Here is a 26393-nt window from a genome sequence, read left to right as displayed (position 1 = left end):
ACTGTTACATCAGGAGGCCGCAGAGATGCTGCAAATAAGAAGCAGGCTTGAGAGAAGTCCATTCCCTGGCTGCTGCTGCTGCTGCTCCGCTCGTTGCCAGTACATTATCAGGGAGTGAACGAGCTGCTGGTGCTGCCGCTGTCCCGGGAGCTGAGGAGCAGGAGGAGACTCTCATACACCCCAGCGCTCTCAAACTGTCACGTTCCAACAGAGACGAATATCGTACGCGTGGGTAAGCGGAAACGCCAGCAATGAAAGGGTGGAGTGTTTATTTTCATACGAGCACGTGACAGGGTTATTTTGTGCACGGCACGGGCATCATTGTCGCTTGCGAGCCACTGTAACAGTAAGTTTAGCCCGTGTGTGTTCTCCCGTTAGTCATTCAGTGAGTTGGTTCAGTACACTTGCTGCTGCACTTAGCCCTAGACTAGTGCTGGGAAGCGCAGTATCCGTGTGTATGTGCGAAACTGGAACACATGGGGTCCCTATGGCTCAGGTACAATGACAAAGACAAGTCCCGCCCCGCCCCACTCTTGTCCAATCCGAAGAGGTCCCATCCTTCACCCTGCTCTTCTATTGGCCGCTGTCTGTGTCAGTGCCGCTTGCCTGCAGCCCTGCCTGTGTCTGCTCCGAGCTCCGGACTAGTGCAAACAGTTGAGAGAGCAGGTTAGACTGAGTGAGTGACATCCCTGGCCGGGCACCCACACAAGCAGCATGGCCGTGTCCGCACCTCCAGTCATCAACGCAACTTCCACTCCGGCCTCAGGGGGCTTGTACTCCGGCAGCAGCCCGGCAGCAGACTCCCCCCGACTGGGAATGCTCAGCAGCTTTGTCCCGTCCGGTTCCAGCCCTCTGGCAGGGAGCAGCAATGAGTGTCGGATGGTGGACCTGCACGGGGCGAAGATCGCGTCGTTTGTGCTAGAGGGGCAGGAGCTCATCTGCCTCCCCCAGGTGTTCGACCTGTTCCTCAAGCACCTGGTGGGGGGGCTGCACACGGTCTACACCAAGCTCAAGAGACTGGATATAACGCCGGTAGTGTGCACCGTGGAGCAGGTCCGGGTGCTGCGGGGACTGGGAGCCATCCAGCCTGGGGTCAATCGCTGCAAACTCATCTCCCGCCGAGACTTCGAGACTTTGTACAACGACTGCACCAATGCCAGGTCAGAGGCTGGGAACTGGGATGCACATGGGCACACTCACTCTCTACTGACACACTCACTCTCTACATGGGCACACTCACTCTCTACTGGCACACTCACTCTATACATGGGCACACTCACTCTCTACATGGGCACACTCACTCTCTACTGGCACACTCACTCTCTACTGGCACACTCACTCTCTATTGGCACACTCACTCTCTACATGGGCACACTCACTCTCTACTGGCACACTCACTCTGTACATGGGCACACTCACTCTGCACTGGCATATTGCTACTCCAATCAGACAGAATAATAGAGAGTAGCTCCCACTTTCCTGTCTCACTGACACTTGCACCCACTGTACTACTACATACACCTACCGTACAACTACATACACCTACTGTACTACTACATACATCTACTGTACTACTACATACACCTACTTTACTGCTACATACATCTACTGTACTACTACAAACACCTACTTTACTGCTACATACATCTACTTTACTGCTACATACATCTACTGTATTACTACATACATCTACTTTACTGCTACATACATCTACTGTATTACTACATACATCTACTGTACTACTACATACATCTACTGTATTACTACATACATCTACTGTACTACATACTACTAAACACACCTACTGTACTACTACATACACCTACTGTATTAGCAAGTTGCACCTACTGTCCTGCTACTTTGGCACGCACGCTCACCTACTGTACTAGTGCATTGGACCTACTGTTCTGTCTCACTGACACTCACACCTACAGTACTGGTACATTTACACTCACATCTACAGTACTGGGTACATAGTCAGCCAGTTGCACCTACTGTTCAGTCTCTCTGACTGTCGCACCAACTACGTTCATTTGCATGTGGCACGCCAATTCTGGCCATGCTTCCAATGCAGTATGCAAGTGTAGGGGCTATATGGGCACACATACCTACTCTACCGAGCATGACCTGGGGCATACATATATGTTTTCATGTTTTACTGGCACCAATAATTGAAACTTCCATTCTGCCGACTCCAAAGGGAGTACTGGCACCAGTTGCTACCAATGCCATTTCTAGGTGTAATATTGACTAATATACCCATCCCAGAACCTGCCTGTACCTTTTATTGTTACTGCTTTAGGTTACTGGCACCTTTGTCAGTTTGGGAACAGTGCGGTGCACATGTGCATATTGTACGTGCCCTGGTACAAGTTGCATGTACAGCGCTTACCAACTTTATTGTACATGCTGGCAGTGAATTGATCAGTACAAAGTATTGCATACGTTTATGCACTTATTCTGCATTTACCAAACTTTGCCTAGAGAGAAGCACATAGCTCTTCAGCAACTTTTACTTATTAGCTTTTCCTACTGCTAATATGCCCAGGTATACCTACCTATATTTTGGCAGTCACTCCACTTTTTGCTGTGGTGTGGATCAAGGTACTCTTATTATTCTGGCTGCATATTTATGTCACCATATACACATCATCAAATTGCATGGGGACCTTGTATTGTTTTATTTCTTGACACATGCATACTTAAACCAACCTATTTTTCGTTGTTCTTGTTGTTTGTTTGGATAGTTAAGCACACACCAGCTACGGATTTCATTGAACAAAATAAGGCTATTTATCCACTTCATTGTTTGCATTTACTGTATTAGGTAAAATAAAAACTGATATGAAAGATACACAGTACTGTAATAGCTGTGCGTCCGTACTACACTGTGTGGTTATATGCAATATGCATAACTATTAGTGCACATTGTGTGTGATTCATGTCCATGTATAGGTAGTGTTCTTTAGTTAATATAGTTATTGTACTAAATTTAATCAGGAAAATATACACGCTACTAAGTGTGCAGTGTGCAGAATGTACACATCTCATGTATAGAGATACAGATAACAGTGTGTACAATAGTTTGCAGTAAATGCAAAAATACATTATTTGACATGTTTTTAATAGCGAATCATATTTTTCAAGCCTTTCTCATTGCTTAATACAGACTGTTACAGAACAGATGCGTGGCTCACATTGGTGTGTATGCTTATTATATTAAAATATCACCGTACATACATTTTGTATAAACTGTAGTACTTAATACACTGTAAAATACACTAATGCTGCTGCTGCAGTTATTTGCTCTAAGAGTTTGTTAGGACTCTAATGACTGAAAGGTAATATTGGCAAACTTCTCAAACTCACTTCCAAAGTTCAGTATTGTGTGAGTGAGATGTGAACACCTGCACACTCTACATTTCTAGTGAACACAGATCTATACACCTGTTGCTCAGAGGGGGACGCTTGACTTACCATGCTTTATTTCTTTTGCTTTATACTCCATTGGCACCCTTTCTTTACCCTTGTCATTGCCTGCTTGCTGCACTTTAGACAACATACACACTTTTTTTATACATGTTATTTGCCGTTTCTTATATAACCAACCATGTTTCAGTCCACATGTGATAGCGCACGCTAAATACTTTTTAATCCCTTTTTAGTTGGTGAGTAGGTTATAGACACAACAAAGTTCTGACTGAACTGCAGGACCCCATATGTTGTATATATTTAGCTGTATGTTAGGGTTTGCTAGCTTCATCTACATTCTTATATTTTGCCTTACATTTTGTTTCACATAAACTACTGAACATGCGCTTTGCTTAATAACTATTTGGCTTACAGTTGCAGAGCTGATGGCCGTTCATAAGGAAGTTTTCAATGATAGCAAAATCATTTTGTTATCCTCTTCCTTATAACAAGATATTTTGTGTATCTTTGTACTGGAAGTAGCAATTTATCTTGAGTGACAGCAAAAAAAGTTACTTTGTTTTAAAATGCTATAGTGCCTTCTCAAGCACCTTACAGAGGAAACTTTAAGTTTGCAGCTATGTAAAAGAACACCTCACTTCTGTGTGAAGTTAATTATCCTGAAACGTTATCACAATTTATTTAAAATAAAGGCTTTCGCTTTAAGACATTAGATTAATGACTAATGTTTACCATAATTTATAGTGTAATGCATGTACGTTTACCTATGTTATATGAAATATTATAAATGTACTAGTGTCTACCCTTTTTTTATTATTCTCTTTATATTGCAGTACATATTTTATAGATTTATCTAATCATCGATTCACAGATTACCTTCTTATTACATAGTCATTGCACTGTAAGACTCATAAAGGAAATTACATTTTATGAACACTATTCATATGTTGCTATTGTACCTTTTGAATTCATAAAAGACTTTATATCTATTTACCAAATGTATGTGTTTGTGCATGTATAGTGTGCATAGGCAATGTTCAAAATGTTCAGGAACAAATTTCAGTCCACTACACAAGACCAAAGTGACACTCACAGAAAATGGAGCCCTCACACACATATATATTTATATTTATTGATTCTTTTTTCCTGCAGCATTAAGGTCACTTGTGGACAAGATGCTCTGCTTCCAGCACCAGACACAACTTTTCAATTTGATTAGTTCTAAAAATACAGAAAACATATACTTGAATAGTCTCACCAGAAGTTCAATGTGTAGGAAAAAGTGACCAACCTATAGCAAAATAAGAACAATTTAAAAATATCTTACATGGCTTGTCCCAGTTTCCCATCAGTCCCCCCAGAGCAGTCTTTCGGCTCTTCTCCATCTTGTCTCTTGAGATACACTCACGGAATCTAACCAATCAGAGGTCTTTAGCCTGTGATCCATTAATGTTACTGCTGTTTGAACTGTTAAATTGTAGGCTGTGCAACCATTCTTCTCTATCACAAAGCCATTTGTGAATACCAGCAAACTAATAACCTGTCATCAGTCGTCTATTTTTGTAAGTCACTGTCCTAATTACTTCGGCAGGTGAACCATCATCTTCCATTTAATTTTTACAGTCCGCATTAGCTTGTTTCATGTGTTTACTAACTATATTATTATTATTTATAATACAATATGCTTGTGTATTTTATATGTAAGTTACACTTATAAGTCTTAATTCTCCCTGTTGTTCTTTCTCTTATATAGTAGTTTCAGTGAAGCAATGAGCTTATATATATTGATTTTGGAGTTAAACACATTCCCTTACACAAGGAAATAGTAGGGAAAAGTTCTGTCTTACTGTGGTAGTTGAACAGTAGGTGAGGAAAACAGAAGAGGCAGATTCCAAAAAAAGATTTGCCCTGTGCTGGTGAGGCTACATAGGGTTGTTACATGCTTGCTATAGGCAAAGAGTTGAAAGGCAGGCAGAAAATGGGGTTAGCGATGTTTATGTAGGTGACAGGGTAAATAAGGCTGTGGCTGAGGGATGGAGACTGTAACTGAGTGACTGAAAGTGAATACTATAGTTCTTGAGTATAAGGTGTTGCGTTTACATGGGTCAACAGAGTAATGTAAGTAGGAAGGAAAGCTGTGTATGGGTGAAAGGTATATATATATATATAGTTATTTAGCATTGCTGCCTAGGTGCTCCTATACTTTGGAATGATGACTGATCCTGCTAGTTTATCACTCTGAGACAAGATGTATTCATGGGAACTTTTTAGCTGGTTCGATCGCTTGCTGGATACATTTTTAATGATGAGATATGTTGCCCTGTTGCATAAAAAGCTCTAAATTCTCTATAGCGCAATGTATACTTAGCAGAGGCTGCACATTTAGTTAACATATTCTATTATAGTGTGCAAACCTTTGCAGATGCAAATGCAAAAGCTCTTTCCTTGTGTATGCTAAGAGAACGATCGTACAATTCTCTGAATCATAATGGCACACACATGAAAAGCATGTTCTTCTTTATAATAGTCTTTCAAGGCAGTAGAGCGGAGCTTTTGTAATTAAAAGGTATACATTTAATTATTTCATACATCAAGTGCCAATGTTAAATGAATGCAATCAGCCAGAATAAAGATTTATTCATTATTTACAGAAAATAAAGGCGCTTATGTGAAAGAGTAAGCCAGGTGTAATTTTAAGCCTTCCATAACTGCGGCAGGGGGGGGGGGATTCAGCAGGTTGCTTGTCCCCTACGAAGCAAAGGTTTATACATCCTAGATCCGACTAGGTCTCTAAAGTAAGACTAACCAACTGTTGCTTGAAGCATCCCCAGTCAGACAAATGCAACCCTGCCTTCATTATTCAGCAGAACCGTGTTTTCCAGGGCAACACGATAAAGGTTTAAATATTTCCCATTGCTCTTTTAGAAAAAGGAGGAAATTATTATTAGCCAAGCAGTATTTATTTATTTTATTCCCTATGCAGTTTGAAAGAAATATATTTAGTTCTTTATAAATGTTCTGCCTGATACTTTATAAAGAGACCAGTAATGTGGCTTTGATTTGAAACACTTGGTATAACACGGTATTTACTTGTTTGAACATTCCAAATCAAAGCTAAATTTTTCTGAAATCCATTGTCCTGCCAAGACTTTGCTCAGTGAAGCTTTCTACAACAGCAGATGACTTTTTTTCCACTCCGTCAATTATGGAGATAGGAAATGTAATAATTTACACAATTTCAACATTGCCTGGACCTCAGTGCTAAATTCCCAATCTTTCCCCTCACCTAAATCTCTGCGGCCCCTCAGACATATGCCGGCAGTGCTCTCTTCTCGTGACCCAATAACCTCTCTTTCAGTGGGCAGGTTACAATGTCACCAGCACTTACTGTGACACTTTTCATTGGAAATTTCAAGCACTGAACGCAAAATCAATGAGAAGGCTTTCTTCTTTCTATTGTCCGTGAGCTCCACATCTTCAAATTGCATATACTTTCTAATTTATAGATTTTCCTTTGAGCCCAGAAAGCTGTTGACATGTGTTAAACTACATAAAAAGCCATTACCGGTTTTATTTTGTGATATAAATAAATATTTAAATAAAGGTTTTTGGTGAGCCTGGTTGGTAGGCATTACAAGTATATATGCTGATCTTATAGTGGGTGGGGGGGGGGTTGAACTGTGGGCCTTTCAAGTATAGTGAACTTCAACTCTCAGAATTCCCAGCTGTTGCCTGAAGGTTTTGATCACAGCACCTGGAAGGACACAGATGTTAACCTTTAAGATGCCAGCATTTACTTTTTGGGGGATGCTTGCATTACCTTGCAAGCTATTGACATTGACAGCTGCAGGTACTCATTGACCTTACACCTTTAAAGAGTTAAATTGCTTATATTTTTTATTGTGGTCTGTTTATTGCACAGTAACGTTGAGGCACTGGAGATAACTCCAGTAACTGTGCCAAATCACCAAGCAGCTTGCATCAGTCAGTTTGTATACTTCATTTAGTTTGTAAACTACTTTCTATGTATATATTGCTTACCCAATCTGGTTTTCGGTTAAAAAACCACAATAAAAAAACCAAACCACTAGATTCGGTATAAAGTTTTACTATACATCACTTTAAATGTTTACCATACATCTCTTTAAATGCTTATGAAAATGCACATATTGCAGAGCTAGGCTGATTTCACTGCAACCGTGTAGAGTTTTTTACTCATGGGCATAAGTTTCTATATTCAATTTATTGTTCTGGACAAATCAGAGTCTTTGAATTTTGGAGGACTTGTTGATATTTTGGCACAAATGGAATATTTAAGATGTAATGTCCTGATGCTATAGAATTAAAGATAGCGTACATTGTGTTGATCGCAGGAACTGAAAACCAGGAGCACAAACCATGTTCATGGGATCTTTCTAGTATTTGACTGCGATAAAATAAAACTTACCTGCTTGTAAGTCTGGTTTCTGTTTGCTAAATATATGCTGTGTGTGCTGCTCAGTATTTTAGTCTTAAAATGGGCAGCTCTGTAATAGAACAGTAAAGTGTATTGTATGTCTTAATACTGTGGCATGGGTGCAGTATATTCCTGCTCACCTTGTGTTCGCTTCGCTAATATATTTGATCACAAAAAGCCCAGTAACAGGTTACATGCAATATTAGAATATAAAGCCCAGTGCAAGATTCTATCTGGCTTGTGATAAAAACAGTGCAGTCTCTGCAGATGTTTGTAATCAGGGATTTCCATCCTTCAGTGTTCAGCTTCTGAACTATCATTCCGTACACCTCTGGCAGCCATCCGCAGCAGCTGGAGGCTTGCAATTTACATATCCCTGTTCTAAAAGTTTAGTTTCTAGAATAAATCTGATGGGAAAGGACTAGCTAAATGGCTTGTCATGTTAGAAGAGGACCCTTGTACGGTCTTGCTTCACGTGACCCCCATACTTTCTCTGGTTCATCCCGTGTGAGGAAATGTTAGATTTTTGTGCTCTCCACTCATTACTTTCACTTAAGTATTTGCTGAGAAGTGCCATTTGGACAGTTTATTAATAAATGAAATAAGGCTATTGAGACATCGCAAGTCTCCCTTCTCTGGAAGCTTTCAAAAACAGTATTGCATACAAACACATACTATTTGCCAATCTATGCAGTAACACGGAACCTAAATCTGGATTTATAAGGTTCACTTATTTAAACTGGTTAGTTTATGTAACAATACAACGAAAGGGGATTTGATCAGAACAGGCAGTATATTGTTACAGCCTAGATTCCAAATGTATCAGTTTGAACACTGATGATTAGAGAGAATTGTCCATGTTTAGGGAAATGGCTCTATTTTAATATGGTGCAACCAACTGTAATTACATCATACAAGTTAATTCTTTTCAGCACTATTTCTGCTTTCTTTCTTTATCTACTTGTTTTGTAGAGTTCATGGAAGGTGAGTTATTAATGTTAAGAAATCAATTCATTGTAAAAACAAATATTTCATGCAGGATATTTATCACATTTAACAGACAATATGACTGGCTCATTATTTGTGCTCCAGACGAATAGGGTTTTTGCATACATATATATAAATTGCTTACGATTATTCAAGTTCTTTTATAGACACATTGGTGCAATGCGTGTTGCAAATCCGTTTTGGAATATAGAGAGCATTAATGATAATGTCATGAAAAGGAATTTTTTTAATGAAAAATGAAAAGGTGAAAAAGCACCTGCATAGTGCAATGTTCCTGTATTAGTTAGTCAAATCTGTTTTTTAAACAATATAATGCTGCCAAGTTTTCTTTTTCAAAATGTAATAATGCCCAACATTATAACTTAAATAAGCTTTGTCAATAAGACAATGAGTTTTCCAAGAAGTGTTTGTCTTGCTACTGTTACATAATACATTTTATTAACCTAATGAATAAAAGTCAATGTGTTATCCATGCTTTCTCTCTCTCTCTCTCTGTCTGCCACCCTCTCTGGGATGGGACAGCGCTAATCAAATCCTCTTCTTTTGTAAGTTGCTAAAGGGTTCAGTAGATGATGCGACCCTCCAAAACAGGATAGCTCTCAGCTAACACATGTTCTATTTAGCATGTCTGATTTACTCTTCCGCAGTAATATTTTATACAACTTGCTTTGACTATGCTGATTAAAAAAAGACTCACAGAAATTAATTAGGCCTGTAAATAAAGACAATATTTTATTTCATGGAATAAAGAAGGGCCAGACACTGTGTCTGCTGAATGCAGCCAAACACTCAGTAAGGCTGAGTCTTTTATTAGAACAATGAGGCCAAGATTATAATTACTGCAACCAGCCATGTGCACTTTCACTGAGCTTTATATTGCGGGCGCACAGATGCTTGTGCCAGGGAAGGTCTTTTTTTTTCATGCTCAGGGATTAGAAAGAAGATGCTGGTCTCTGAATTGTGTAGGACTATATATATATATATATATATATATATATATATATATATATATGTAGTAAATATATTTTGTTTTGTTTGCAAGACTCCCTTGGAGCACGTGGTAATGTAACTAGGGGAAATTACAGATTAAATCAGGGAAAATTAATGACATGTAAATTGATGCCAGTGTGTTCTGTTAACTATATGAATGACCAAGCCTTGGCAACCAACTATTTAATGATTATATAAATATATATATCCACACATATATATATATCCACATATATATATATATATATATATATATATATATATATATATATATATATATATATAAATATACACACATATATATATATATTCTAGCCTTCCATGGAAAACTTTCAAAACTAACCTGTTTGAGTCATGTTGTTAGCACCCACATCCTCATTGTACTTCATTGGGGTTCAGCTTCTAGAACACTGGTTGTTTAAAGCTTTAAGATACGTAATGCTATTTAAAATTAACATGCAAATCTTTCACTGACAAGGTATAGTGGGAAATGTCAGTAGAAATAAAAGAATAAACTTTTTTAAAAATAGATTGACAAAATGTGTGTTTTTTTTAGATATGAATTTAAAGAAATAGAAATGAGTTTAAAATAAACCATATTAGAAGATCCATCCCAGCATTTAAAGTTACCATCTTAGTGACCCATTTCTGGCCAAGTTTTTCTGCAGGGGGGAGTACAAAAACATAGATGGTGCTCCCCTGGAAAAAGAATGTTTACATCCATCAGGAATAAGCTTCCCTGCGTATAGTTTATGTCTTCAAATGTTACTGCTTCATCTCCTCTGTGGAGGTTTCAGCTCTAATCTATATTCATACGGCTGGACCCACAGTCTTAGCCAGGGAAAGGAACGAACACACATTAATGCTGTTCCTGTTGCATATTCAAAAGGTTATTCACAAGCACGTCTACTTCCTCCCCCCCTTCTGTCTTTTATTCCTTTTCAGCTTCTGAACCTGCAGAAATTTCTGTCACTTCAAATCACACCATTCTGAAAAGATAAAATAATGTTTAGGCACATTTGCTCGAGGAGGGAAATTGAGCATTTGCACCCAATAAGCCTGATTGTGGAACTGCATGCAAATTGTGTTTTGATTTATCTCTTTTTGCACTTTTTTCCATTTGAATTGATCTTGCATTAATTTCGCCAAGCGGCTGTGTGAGGCTGCAGATGTTGCCCTGTGTTTAATAAATCAATGAGACAGATCTGAATGAATCACTTCAGATAGATTCTGTGCTCGGTTTGATGTCTGGATGTTATTCTTAGCTTGTTATCATGACAGATGCATTAATGTCCTATACTCTGTCAGCCATCTCAAAAGAGATTGGAGTGTTTAAAGTGGAGGCACCCTCTTCTTCCCGTACTCTTGTAAAAATAAATAAATTGAGTTTGGGATCAGAACAAACACACTTACCGATAATACCATGTTAAAAATGTAACAGCTCGAAGGGGTATTGGAGAGAAAAAAAAAATCTTGGTAATTTAAAACTGAGCTTGCGCTGTCAACTTCAGTATTGAACGAGTAATTATTTCCAAAAGGAGGAAATCGATAGGAAATAGCACGTTTGCTGAAGCATTTTTCACATTAGCATTTGATTGTAATGAAAATGACAGCAGCAAATAATGAATGATCATTGCGAGCTGTAAATGTCACCTATCAATCTGCAGAAATCTGAGGAGGAGGAGTCTGTTCTCTAAAGAACCACTGCTAAAATGTGTGTGTGTGGGGGGGGTCCTTAAAATTGGGTTCTAAAAGATGTGATGCGTGCATACCCTATATATTGTGGAGCAGAGTTAGGGTTACCACCTGGTCTGGCCGGTAAAAATGATGGTTGATCCCAATGTTATTAATAGGGAAAAAAGAGAAATAAATAGGAAGGCCGGTATTTTTTTCAGAAAAGGTGGCAACCCTAAGCGGAGGTTAGAACTATTACTTGGTGAGAAAGCACTACACTAAGGGTTAGTCCACACAAGGAGATTCGCATGACTTCCCATGCACTATAATGAAAAGTCGCATGCGCTAAAGCACACACGGCGAGGAGACTTCGGCGACTTGGAAAACGAAGAGCCGCGTGTGCTTTAGCGCAGGCGACTTTTCATTGTAGCGGATGGGAAGACACGCGAAGGCAGTTCTGGGAGATTGTCGCCCAGAAAAAGAGGCGATTAGTCGCCAGGTGACTAAATTTCCCTGAATCTCCTTGTGTGGACTAACCTTAATATGTAAGGCCATTCCTGCTTCAAGTAGACCATAGCTTTCAATTCAGTTGTAAGTAAAGAGTGGACACTTTTTTTGCCCGCCTCTTACATTTACATTTATTTATTGATTTATTCCTGTGTTTTGTTATATAAAACCTTACATCCAAATTCCTTGACTACCGGTAATAAATATCAGTGTGCAAAAAACTTGCAGTACCGTTAATTAGGCCTTTAATGTATATTTGTGTATGTGCATGTATATATATATATATATATATATATATATATATATATATCTATATATATATAGATATATATATATAGATATATATATAGATATATGTAAATATACACATCAAAAAGAACATATTTGTTGTGTATTTTCCTTACCTCCCAGAGGATCATTAACATTCTATTTAAGGAAATAAAATTGGGAGATGAACACTTTAGCTGATATAGCTATATAGTATATTCTTTTTATGAAATTAATATGAGCTTTTATATATGCCTAATAAAATTACATGTATGGTACAGGCCTAATTATGCAGTCAGTAGCAGGTTGCCTTTAAATGGGCAGTTCAACTTTAAATTAACGTTGCACAAGTGTGAGATCTGTTATCCAGAAATGCATTATTTGGAAAGCTATGAATTACGGAAAAGCCATCTCCCATAGACTCCATTATAAGCAAATAAATCTAGTTTTTAAAAATGATTTCTTTTTCTCTGTAATAATAAAACAGTTCCTTGTACTCGATTTTTTGCGCCAAAGTTAAAAACAGGTGTGTTTTGTGCAATAACAGGCTGGGATACCAGCAAGCACTTCCCAAAGCAGTCAGTGGGGAGCAGCCTGTAGTATTCCTCATTAACACATGCCTTGTCTTAAAAAGGCAAAACATAATTGCACTATGGTCTCTAAGTGCAAACCACGTAACTATCTGCTTTTTCCTGACTTGCCCTCTCCAGTAAATAAAGACAGACTTTAAGCTTCTATACAGATTTAATAGGAATATGGCTTCTTGCATATGAAATTGAATCCCGCTGCTTGCATAGGACGTCACACTCAAATTCAGCTGTGCTTATTTCCTCTCACAGTATTGCACCAAAGTATCCGTACACAATAAATACTGTAGTTCTCTTGGAAATCACACCCGTCTGTCAGCAATGGGTCAGTAACATTCCTGGGTGTCCTTTTGAGCATGGATCCATGAAAATAGGGATTGTTTTTAGAATATGAAGAAACGCAGGCATGCAAAGGAACATGGCACCCACTAGCCAACTAAAAGCAATGCTTTCCTGGAAGAGGTAGAAATATTTGCGTACTGTTTGTTTCATCAATGAATAATGCAAAACGCTGAAAGCATTGTAAATTCTTTCTGTTTAATGCTATAGTTATATACTATTTTGGAATTGGTATATTTATATATACCTGCAGAAACAATATCAGCGTGACTTGTTTGTCTTCTATATTAATCTTCCCTTTATTCCATTAGAAATATTCTGTAACATTTTTGTTCTGTATTATATTATTAAAAAACGATGAAAGAAAGGACATGCTTGATTTTCCCCCTTTAGTAATTAAGAAGTTGATAAATCATTAAAAAAAAACAAGCAGGCGCTTTGTTTAGTGAGAGACTGCAGATGTACATACTGAGCAACACAGCCTGCATCTTTAATACATTGCACTAGCTGAATGATCTTTTTGTATACCAAAGGCATCTTGTCATCAGGAAGAGGTGATTTGTTTTAGAACCATCCCAGTCAGAGTATGCAAATCCAGTGGCAAAAAAAGAGGGTGATTTTGTGTCACATTACCTGCGACCCGACACCAACATACTCAACTGCACTCTCGGTACTAGAGAGCCAATGCCTATAGTAGCAGAGAGAAACTAAAAATCCCCTGTAATTATGTTGCTGTTCGATATTGATCAAACTGGCCAATCAGCAAATCATCTTTAATAAAATTGCCTTACGGTATATGTTCGACAACAGGCAATAAAAAAGGAAATTAGGGTGGGGGGTTTTCCCTTGTTGATACTGCTCAACTAAAATACAAGCATTTGTGCTGCAGGAAGGTGTTTTTTATGTATGCACAAAAAAGTTACAACCTTTGGGCACCATCCTTGCCCTACTTAAAGGGAACCTACCTGCTGTTTTGCGCACCAATGGTGTGGGCTAATAGAGCTCTGGTTTGGTGAAACAATAGTATTCTTTCTTATTATATACATGCGTGTGGCATCAGGGGATCTTGTGCCACACACATCACTTGGTCATTATTCACATTTGTGTTCCTAGAGCAGGTGGCACAGCACTTGCGAGAAAGGTTGCTTTCTTGACAAAATACTATTGTTTACCCCAACTGGAGTGCAGGCTTTATTGTTAGATAAGTTCCCTTTAATCATGTTTATAGTAAAGAGGGTAATATTTTAACTGTATGTAACATAACGTGTTCCTTAGATGGCTTCATACTATTTCAGTACAGTGGCTGAAGGTTTGGTTACAGCTGCTCCTTCATTTTTGCTTGCGCCTGCAGCCCGGGGCTCATTGGGGGGGACAAGAGCAGGTGCAGAGCAAAGGAGGAAACTTTCATTGCCTGTATTAAGAGGTAGGACGCAATCTGAATGGAAACATTGGCCTATCACAAAACAATTATAAAAAGGCAAATGAAAGAAAACGTTGGGTCCTGAACTATTGAGCATCACTTTAAATACATTTTGGTTAAAGGCAGGTTTGGTGCATGAATAAAGCAGTTAACCCAGTGTCTGCAAAGCTCTCAGTGGTGTCTCTCAATCCACTCATGTTTCAGGTGACTGATATTAGATACCAGCTCAGAGGCTACATTTATGTTATCTGCCTGGTGTGTGACAGGTTGAGAAAGAAAAAGTCATATTGATTTGTCTTCGGATTAAAGTTTGCAATCGGCAGCCTGAACACAAGGGCTTCTTTTATGATGTTCACAGCCTGCCATTGATCTCTCCGTTTTATTGCATTCATTATTTATTAAAAGAATTTGCAAGCTAAACATAACGTTAAGCTAGTTTGCACACAGGGACCGCACTTAGGAAATTGAATGGAAATTGCATTAGAGATGAACATCTGTGCTATTTTTCCACTCCTCTGTTTATGGGTTTGTATAAAAGTTGTATTGGATTAACAGAGGCACTAGAATTTGAAACAAAAATGCAAAATGTTATTGGATGTGTTACATGACTTGAAAAAGGAAGGAAAATAATTCAGTCTGATTTTAATATATTATATTATGTTTTAGATTGTAGCACAGAAACATCCACCTTTGACTGACATCTGTTTTAGGATTACCGCTCGCATCATCTCCAATAGGCTGATGGGATTTGTAGTTTTAAAACTAGCAAAGTGTTGACTTTGGTGAATTTATGTCCATTCATCAGATGTCAACATTCAATCTTTTATCATTCCATTTTGAATGTTGAATACAGTGAATAATTATGCAGCAGTAATAGTAACTTTTCTTAATACCTATGTCTCTGGTTTTTAAACTCGACCAATTGCACAGAAGAGCATTAGGGATTTTATGGCCATTAGTTTTCAGCATCCTTCCTCATGCTACAACCTGTGGTTTTTGGGAAATAGTAGTTAAAATATGATTTCAAGAATGTAAATGACGCATGTCTTATATATTGTGAGTGACAAACTTATACCCACTTCATTTTCAATTGTACATATGGAACGACGAGCTGCAAATGTCCCTGGAAGTTCCAAACATGTAACTTTCCTGCTTTTTTTTGGGGGGGGGAGAAGAGAAAACAAGAGAGTAGCAGCAGGTTCTAAATCTACTTGATAAAAAAAATAATAAAGATATAAATTGAAGAGCATTTATGAAGTGTTGCACAAAATTTAAACGCCAGGCAGCAAGGCCTTAGGGGCTTCTATTCTCTTACATCCTGTCTGCAGCTGGACTTATGTAAACACCTTCGTTTTTTAAAGGTGGAACAGACTGGCACTCCTACACTGTCCACCCCTATTTGTCTCTAGGGCTTTGCAAATGAGGCAAATTGTTTTTTTTTTACCTGCATATAACACAGGGTTACCAATAGCAACCCATCTGACTTTTGTAGTCAAATGGAAGTTACATAACAAAACCAAATATCTTTCTGATAGACTGCCATAGCTTCTATTTTACTCCTGAGTGCAGGATCATAAATAAATTAACCAAATACAGTTGAGCATACCTCCCAACTGTCCCGTTTTTAGAGGGACAGTCCCTCTTTTGACAGCTCAACCCGCAGTCTCTCATTTGTACTGGAAAGTCCTGTTTTTCTCTGCACTGAACAGCCAGAAAAAGAAACAATGTTTCTAACTTAATTGGCTTTTGGCAGAGAGCCCAGAACAGTCACAGCATCAGATAAGATACTTTTGTAACAATTTTGAGATAAGCAAATAAATGATTGTAATAATTTAAGATAACAGCTCCCTTGGGAAAAGTTAGACTCACAGCTTAAAGGGCAATTCACCTTCATTATCAAAACTGTAATAACTGAAAAAAAACACAGAAATATGTTCAAACTTTTATAAACTGACAAATTTTGCGCGCCAATTTTTTTGTCCCTCTTTTTATTTCCAAAATGTTGGGAGGTAAACAGTTGAGTGTTTTGTGCACATAAAACAATCCTACTATATCCCTTCCAAGAGGCTATTAAACCCACTGCAACTATAGGCACCATCTCTTCCTAAAATACCTGCTCTCATAGTCACAGTCCTGTCCCAGAGACTTTTATCCCACTGTTACTATAGGCAAAATTGCCATAGGCACAGTTAAGAGTATGTTATTTAGCGTTCAAAAACATTTCTTCTTGTTATTTATCCTACCTGTGCCTTGTTCAGCCAAGGGCAATCATTCCAGCAATGCCTCATTGTTGCCTTTAGTATATATTCCCTTAAGTTTAGATGCTCTATTTTTTACTCTATCATTGTAATAGTCATTTTAAATATATACCTGTAAGCCTGTAGCTAAACTTCACACCTGCAGCAGACACAAATTGACATTTATTTTTAGTATTCCTTTAGTATACAGGTATGGAATCAGTTATCCGGAAACCTGTTATCGAGAAGGTCCGAAATAAGGTGAGGCCATCTCCCATAGACTCCAATTTATCCAAATAATCCAAATTTTTAAAAATGATTTCCTTTCTTCTCTGTAATAATAAAACAGTATCTCATACTGGATCCCAACTAAGATATAATTAATCCTCATCAGAAGCAAGACCTAACTATTGGGTTTATTTAATGTTTACATGATGTTCTATTAGACTTAAGGTATGAATATCCAAATTACAGAAAGATGTTATATGGAAGACCTCAGGTCCAAAGCATTCTGGATAACAGATCCCATATCTGTACTACGTTTCTTACAAAGAAATTCTGCACTAAAATAGTTGTTTACTATTAGTATGATTTCGGTTTTAGTTTGATTAATGTTTTTTCTCTAAGACCATAAAGTTAATGGCTGGATACATGTTGTTGATTGGATGTACAATTTTGTGAACCTTAGCATGAGCCCAATTTGTTAGACTGGTGCGTTAAAGGGGTTGTTCACCTTTAAATAAACTTTTAGTATGCTGTAGAGAGGGCTATTTTGAGACTGAGACTATTGGAGGTTGGTTTGCAATTGGTTTTCATTATTTATTATTTGTAGTTTTTGAGTTGTTTTGCTTTTTATTCAGCAGCTCTCCAGTTTGCAGTTTCAGCAATCTGGTTGCTAGGGTCCACATAACCCTAGCAACCATGCACTGATTTGAACAAGAGACTGGAGTAAGAATATGAGAGGACCTGGATAGAAAGATGAGTAAGAAACCTTTATAAAAGGTGTTTTTATGTGTGTGTGTACATGGATTTATTAGAAAGTAAGAGGGATGTTTCTTTTACATATGTTCATTATCAGCATTGACATATTTTAATTGTTTTAAAATAATACCGAGTGTAATATTTCCCTGCATAGCTGGAGCCTAGTGGCTATTCGTATACCCCCAAGCATCTCCCTACAGGTGTAGGCTGCTGTAAAAAAAACAAAAAGAAGTCTCTTAAAATCCTTGAGCGTTGTGGAAACAAACCTAGGCTAGTTATAGTTAAAGATTACAATGGAAGTGTTGCTGAACTTACTGAGTTGGGGGATTTACCTTGATTATGGGTATGATGGCTTAAGAATTTTTTATAATAATAATCATGTGACTAAAACCCTGTTTTCGAAAATATAGGCACTTGCAACGAATGAATTTCTATAGTGTTTTACTAGGCACAGATTTATATCACTCTTGTTCTTTCCTGCAATAACTGGATTTGCTATTGTTTTTCTCCCAAAGTCTTTTCCTGCTGAATTGCTTAGTTTACTGGAAGTCTGTTGTTGAAGTGTCTGAAGTTAATGGCCAGGCGCAATGTGATGGTTGGATGTGCATTTTCTGGATAAACGCGTGGATGACGCCACTGCAGCAAGAACGATGAGCAGACTGCCCTAATAACTTACTCTTCGCAATGTAAGATATTTGGCAGTAACAAATAAGAGATAGTATGGTATCCTGAATCCCTTCTTTACGGCTATGTGTTTAGAAACACATGCTGAGAATATAAAAACACATATATTGTGTTTATATGCATTCTTTTATATGCAACTAAGTGCATTTTTGTCCGTTTTTAACACAACCCGCTATTTTCTCTTTTAAACACAATGCGCAATTTAGAAGTAGACTTCGGTTGCACCACAAAAATTGGTTATTGGAAATTTAGCCAAGCAGAGGGATGGACCATGCTCTCAAGCACATACAATCTAGACTCATTAGACTACATTGATGAGAATATAGTAAACATGTTAACATTTGCCAATATTACAGATGGGTTGTAGTACAACATATTGCATGTAGAATTTTTCAGGTCCAGTATTCCACTTATTTTTCAAGTAATAGTTAAATACCATACATATGCTCATTTTCATGGCATGAGGCCTACTGTACATACACTGCCTAGGGTTGCCACCTGTTTGGTTTTGACCCAAACATTTTGTTTTTTCTTAGGGGTGTTTTGGTAACAACTGCCTGTTTCGGTTTCAACCATCTCAGATCTCAAAACCACACCCACATGAAGGACAAACATGCCCCCAAATGTCATAACCCTACCCCCATACATCCCACCCCCCCTTGTTCGTTATTTTTCCAGAAGTCAAACGTGGCAACCCTAACACTACCTTTCAGGGAAGATGTAAAATGTTACCAATTGTGTGTATTATTTACACCTAATGTTTTTGGATTAATTATACCGGTCTAATTAAACAAATATTACCAGATTATAATAAAAAAAATGACACCAACTCTACATTTGTACTGTGATTTATTTGAAAGTCACCCGGTGTACCATTACAGTGTGTGACTGTTGCTCATACCAGTTGTGTAACATGAATATTGTAGGAGGTTGAACCCAACTGTTGCAGTACAAGTTATGGTCAAAGCCCTACAAACCACATTATTTTAGTGACCCGTAGTGGTAGTGCCATTAAACATATTTTTAATATACAGATGTTTCCAATATTCAGATGCTTTGTGCTTTTTTTTTTAATGATTGCTTTCAAGTAAAAATTGTGTGGTTCACTTTTTCTGCATAGTTAGGCTCTGTACAAAGCTAATGAGAGACTGATAAAGTGGGAAGGAGGTGATGTGATCTATTTACAAGCTGAACTATAATACTGGGGAAATAGATTGTGGGTATAAATTGATTAGGGTTTAATTTGCTGTCTTTCTTAAAGGGGTAGTTCAACTTTAAGTTAACTTTTAGTATGTTATAGAATGCCCAATTCTAAGCAGTTGGTCTTCGTTATTTATTTTGTATACTGTTTTGATTATTTGCCTGTATCTTCTGACTCTTTCCAGCTTTCAAATGGGGGTCACTGACCCCATCTAAAAAAACAAATACTCTGTAAGGCTTCAAATGTATTGTTATTGTTACTTTTTATTTCTCATCTTTCCATTCAGGCCTCTCCTATTCATATTCCAGTCTCTTATTCAAATCAGTGCATGGTTGCTAGGGTAATTTTGACCCTAGCAACCAGATTGCCGAAATTGCAAACTGAAGAGCTGCTGAATAAAAAGCTAAATAACTCAAAAACCAGACATAATAAAAAATGAAAACCAATTGCAAATGGTCTCAGAACATCACTCTCTACATCATACTAAAAGTTAACTCAAAAGTGAACAACCCCTTTAAACAGAGTGGGATAGCAACACATGAGTGAGAGGCCTCAGCATTTTAGTTTTGAATTAATTCTCCCAAATTATAACCTGTGTTGGGATCTTATGGAAATCACAATACACCATATGCAAAGACATTGCACTTGATCTGAGAATGAGTCAGAATGATGCAATTACAAGTATTTATACAAAAATTCTATTGGAAGTCTATTGGAAGTCATGTGTAAGTATGCACATATAGAAAAAAATAGTCTGTTTCTGCTCCTACTGGGTGAGTAGGGAAGCTCCTGCTGAAACACTTCCAGTACAAGTATAATTTGGGAGCATAGGATTTGCATGATTTTCTTATTACATAGCCGGAATCCCACAAGAATGTGTTTCCAAAAGTAACACCTCTCTGACTGAAAGAGATTAGTTAATAGGTATTTCATAATATGATTCAATGAAACCGTTCTCCAAGAAGGGCAGTTTTGCTCCTAAATCAGCACTAGCCAAGGGCTATATAATTACATTGCGGTAAATGCTAAATTCTAGAGTCATTATTTTTCCATCATTTACAATAGGTATAGAAATTATGCTTATCATGCACACTGTAATAACATTAATGATGTTCTAGCCTGCATTTATAGCTATTAATCACAGAGCTTGTACCCTCAGCTTAAAAGTTTATTGTTGCAGGAAGATTAGCATATACACCACACAAAATACCTGTTTATTGGCAGGATAATCGTAAAGTGTGCTGTGCTTCATCTCTTGTCTTCGTTAATAATATTTGTTAGGGGCAATGCAAAACATTTTTAAAAAAAACCTTATGGTTTAGAAAAATAATTCCTCAGCAGAGGAGTTTGCAATAACATTACTAATAAAGCATTAATGAGCATATGAACTATGCTATAAAGTCAATGTTGGTCAAGGTGGTTCAGTCTATCTGCAAACAGTTTAGTAATAATACCACCTCATGTATTTGTTAGGACTCCCATAGGCTTTGGATGGTTGGATAGGTTTGAATGTACTCATAAAGGCATGTGGGGTTCTTAATTGTTTACACACTGACTCATATGTAATAAAAGGCACTAAGTTTGCCCAGGAGCAGTAACTGATAGCAACCAATAAGATGTTGTCTTTTAAACAGATGACCAATAAATACTACCTGCTGATTGGCTGATATGGGTTTTTGTCCCTGGGCAATCTTAGTGCCTATTAATACAAATAATTATTTTCCCAATCCTCTGCAACTGCACAGCAGGGCATCAGGGTGTCAGAGGGTAAAGGTATTGCTGGATTTCGGATGGGTAACTGGGTTAAATGCAAAAAAAAACAATGCCCAAAAATTCTGTCATGTTAAAATGATTGAAATTATGATAGGAACTTTTCAGTGTCACTTTAAATTGGTTGTTCACCTTTACATTAACTTTTAGTATGATGTAGAGAGTAGGGATGCACCGAATCCAGGATTCGGTTCGGGATTCGGCCTTTTTCAGCAGGATTCGGATTCGGCCGGGTCCTTCTGCCCGGCCGAACTGAATCCTAATTTGCATATTCAAATTAGGGGTGGGGAGGGAAATCGCATGACTTTTTGTCTGAAAACAAGGGAGTAGAAAAATTTTCCCCTTCCCACCCCTAATTTGCATATGCATATTAGGGTTCAGATTTGGTTCTGTATTCGGCCGAATCTTTCAGAAAAGATTGGGTTCAGCCGAATCCAAAATAGTGGATTCGGTGCATCCTTAGTAGAGAGTGATATTCTGAGGCAATTTGCAATTGGTTTTCATGTTTTACTATTTGTGGTTCTTTAGTTATTTAGCTTTTATTCAGCAGCTCTCCAGTTTGCAAGGGCCTGAATTACCCTAGCAACCATGCATTGATTTGAATAAGAGACTGGAATGTAATCAGGAAAGGGCCTGAATGCAAAAGTAATAAAAACAATAACAATACATGTCTACCCATACAGAGCATCTGCTTTTTAGATGGGGTCAGTGACCCTTATTTGAAAGCTGAAAAGATTTTTTATAATTCAAGAATTATAAAAAAGAAAAAAGGAAGGCCAATTGTTGTTTTGAATTAGCTATTCTATAACATACTAACAGTTAACCCAAAGGTAAACCATCCCTTTGAAGTTTCAAGACACAAAAAACAGCAATTACCTTCACATACCTCCGTAAAGGCATGTAAACATTTAGATATTTTAATTCTCTACTGCCACTTCTTTTATCATTAATATATTTCATATATTTATATTGTTTTACTACCAAATAAAAACACAGAACCCAAGCTGCTCCTGTAATGAAGCATATTTTGTAACAGTCACAAGGAGAGATGAAGTCTGCCATATTCCTCAAGATTAAATGGCATTTTAGAAACAAGCATTTGCCGTGCTGCTCTATCCTATTTCTTACATATAGAAGACAGAGGTAATCACAGGGATTTTATCTCACTCGCTAACAAATCACTCATGGGTTGTACACAAACACAGTTTAAAGGGTCTTATTTCGTTTGATTCAAGATATTGAAAGATATTCTTTCATACGATTTTTGTGAGATTTTAATAGAGGTTGCAGATGACAAACTTAAATTTGTGTTTTGCTTTATTCAGATGCTGCATCAGGCGAACAAAACGTTTAAACATTATTCATTTTTTTAAAACATACAAATAAAAGTGGGATCATTCTCTGCAGTTGTGTAACTATAACACATCACACACTTCCTACCCGCAAAAGGAGAGGCAAGTCACATACTCATCAACCATCCCACGTACCCATCTGTAAAAGTGCGGCTGGGAAGGGTGGATTTAAAGTGGACCCGTCACCCAGACATAAAATTCTGTACAATAAAAGTCCTTTTTAAATTAAATATGAAATCCAATTTCTTTTTTTTATTAAAGCATTCATAGCTGTTGTAAACGCATTTAAAAATATCAGCTGTCAATCAAATATTGTCTGCCCCTCCTCTATGCCAGTGGCATAGAGGCGGGGCAGACAATTACTTTCACTTTCCATTCAGCACTTCCTAGATGTCACTGCTCTCCCTGCATTCCCCCAGCTCTCTTAACGATTTAATTGTGTAACCAGGGCATGGGGATGGACATTGGGTCCCTGTCCCCTGGTGCACAAACAAGATTCTGATATGATACCAGGCTTCTCTTAATAACAAGTTCCACAAAATGGCTCCTTCCTGGTTGCTATAATTATGAGTTCCCAGACTGATGGAAACAATATTCAAATAATTTATACAGTGTAATTAAAGTTCATTTTGCTTGACTAACATGATAAAATAGGATTTGGAATAATTTTGTTTGGGTGACGGGTCCCCTTTAAATCAACTACAGCGCAAGCAGCCCCCAGGTTCGGGTCCCCCTGTCCCCTAAAACCTGTGGGGGCAACTCTAGGCCGTCAACATTAAACAACTGTCGCTTAAAAATATATTTCTTTGTTTTTGGATGACCAAGACATCGATGTATCTATTATTTCTGCATATTATAGTTTTCAACAGCGAGACACAAGCTATACTAGCTGCATTTCTTTTGTTGTCCCTACTTTTCAGGAAAAAATTTGCTTCAACCAAACACCAGAATAGAATTAAAGGTTCTGCCAGCTCAGAACCAAGTCCAAAAGCTCACTGAACTGTATTAAATGTGTGCTTGCATTAGGCAGGTAAACGCTAACTATGGGTTTGAGGACTAGGCCAAGCTTCACCTATATAATGACACTATGTTTCTCTTTAATTTACCTTTCTATGTTTAGTTCATTGCAACACCCTCCTTTGGGCCAACAGATATCAGATATTGCAGAGGCCCCAGAATTAGGGATAGTCTTTTGGCCATGCCATGCTTAAAGGGGTTGTTCACTTTTAAATTAACTTTTAGTATGATGCAGAGAGAGATATTCTCAGAAAATTTGCAATTGGTTTTTATTTTTTGTGGTTTTTTTTCCAGCTCTCCAGTTTGCACTTTCAGCAATCTGGTTGCTAGGGTCCAAATTACTATAGCAACCATGCATTGATTTAAATCAGAGACTGGAATAAGAACTGAAGAGGGCCTGAATAGAAAAATGGCTAATAAAAAGTAGCAATAACAATACATGTGTTTTGTGATCCCCATTTGAAAGCTGTAAATTGTCAGAAGAAGAAGGCACATAATTAAAAAACTGTAAAAAATAAATAATCAAGACCAGTTGAAAAGTTGCTTAGTATTGGCCATTCTATAGCATACTACAAGTTAAGGTGAACCAACCCTTTCAGGAGGATGTGATTTGCACAATGTTACTGTGGAAATATAGAGATGTGAGCTTTAAGCAATGAGGGTATCAGGAAGGCACCTAACATTTCCGTGACAGCCAGTTTTAATGCCTTTTCTTCACCTCACACACAGTTTTGTAATAACTGATGTAATGCTGCTCTTATACAGTATGTGACACTTTTTATTAGTTTAATATATAACATAATATGTAAAGTTGGCTAGAATCTGATTTATAAATGGCAAAAATATTACACTATTGCTTAAGGCAGCTTCCCTGAATCAGAATATGTACCAGCTATGTTTTTTTCCCAGAAAACCAGATAACGTCTGTTTTTCAGCTTTTCTTGATATATTTATACAAATACATATATTGTGTGGTGATTACTATAACGGGCATACTCATTCTTAAATGTTTAAGAGGATTGAAACCCAAAAATGGTATTGATGTGTTTCTTTTTTTTAGTGGCATCTGAGATATTTGCATTTTTAGGCTTAACCTCAGGTAAGAGGTCAGTTTTTTATTTATTTTTAATTGCATACCTTTCATTTCAGTTCATTGTCTATTGATCTTCCATTCTGATTTCCAAATGGCTGCACAGTTGCTGAAATAACTAAGCTCTAGCAACCAAATAGCAGTGACAATTCTAATTCATTTAATAACAAACTACTTTGCATAGATGCCTATCTTATATGGAGCCTAATACTGAAACATTTTGCTTATGTTGTCCAAGAATTTTGCCCACTATAACAAGGGTGCCGTTTACAGTAAAAGGCTTTATTAAGATTTCAAAGGATGTGCTACTATTTTGCCTGCTTTGTCTATAGAAGACATTTCACCATACATTGCTTTTTATAAAATATGAAGCTGACATGTCAATGTAGCAGATATTTACTATTTATTAGGTTTTGAAGTGAGTTGTTGGAAATAATTATGGCTGAGCTGCAATCAAGCTTTACCTAACTTCCTGGAACCTTCTAGGAAATCCCATGTATTATCTCTTGGCAAAAATGGCATCTGGCAGACAACGCAAGACTTCCATTCTATTTTTAGAGGGGTAAATCAGGCTTGTTTTGTGTCATTTAAGCTTTATGACATGTGTACCCACCCAGGGCGGAATGATTTGTCTGCAGATGGACCGTTATTTATTGCAGGCATGTAGAATAAAATTGATTGTCTCCTAAAATTAATTTTTCATTTGCCTCTAGCCCTGCTTTAATAGAGGACACACAGTTGCCTGTTTAATGCAGAAATACTGTTTAATCACATTAATATCTTAGCCCCCCTAGGCTGGCAAGATAATTGTACAAACGAACAGCAAAATCCGTATCTTTAACTTCTTTTTTTATGATTAAATTATGCAAATCACTTCTCTTATGCCCTTCAAAGCACTAATCATCTAATTAGGAATGATGTGTAATAGGTTTGGGTTGGAATCAGAAGGGGGGAAAAAGTCAGAAAGCAGAAAATGGAAACTGACAACAGTACTTAAAATATAACCTATACACAACGAATAAACACTGCAGGAAGCATAAAGGATATTCCACCAAGTGTACACATACAAACAGGCCTGCCAGTGGCTTCCTAATGTCTGTCATATTTCATTAGTACACAGAAGAGGGGATTAATATTATTTTTTACTAGTCGCAGGACCTTTCCTCACTGGGAATGCCCTCATTGTCTGTAATACCGAGGGTGTGATTCTGTATGCCCCAAAATCTAAAATAAAGTTCATGATATGTTCTCAATGCCTCTTGAAACCCAACCTATGGACACTAGTGTTCTGAACCCTTAATGTTTCATGTCTCATAGTTCATTAATCTGCATTGTGACCTTAAACAATGCAAAACTACAATATGCCATACAAAGGTATTTG

General features: G+C 37.5%; 1 protein-coding gene across 2 annotated transcripts in view; it reads left to right on the top strand.

Annotated features, from left to right (window-relative positions):
* Nucleotides 1-318: 318 nt before the first annotated feature.
* Nucleotides 319-26393, top strand: part of dach2.L (dachshund family transcription factor 2 L homeolog) — a 332937-nt gene continuing 306862 nt past the window's right edge. The window contains exon 1 of one of the 2 annotated variants that reach the window (XM_018229136.2): nt 319-1160. In XM_018229136.2, the coding sequence (XP_018084625.1) occupies nt 715-1160 (446 nt within the window). In that variant the 5' untranslated portion in view covers nt 319-714. 2 annotated transcript variants of the gene reach the window in all.

The sequence above is a fragment of the Xenopus laevis genome, chromosome 8L (assembly GCF_017654675.1).
Source record: "Xenopus laevis strain J_2021 chromosome 8L, Xenopus_laevis_v10.1, whole genome shotgun sequence".
NCBI lineage: Eukaryota > Metazoa > Chordata > Amphibia > Anura > Pipidae > Xenopus > Xenopus laevis.
Note: the sequence above shows the minus strand (reverse complement) of the source record. Positions and strands in the feature narration are given on the sequence as shown.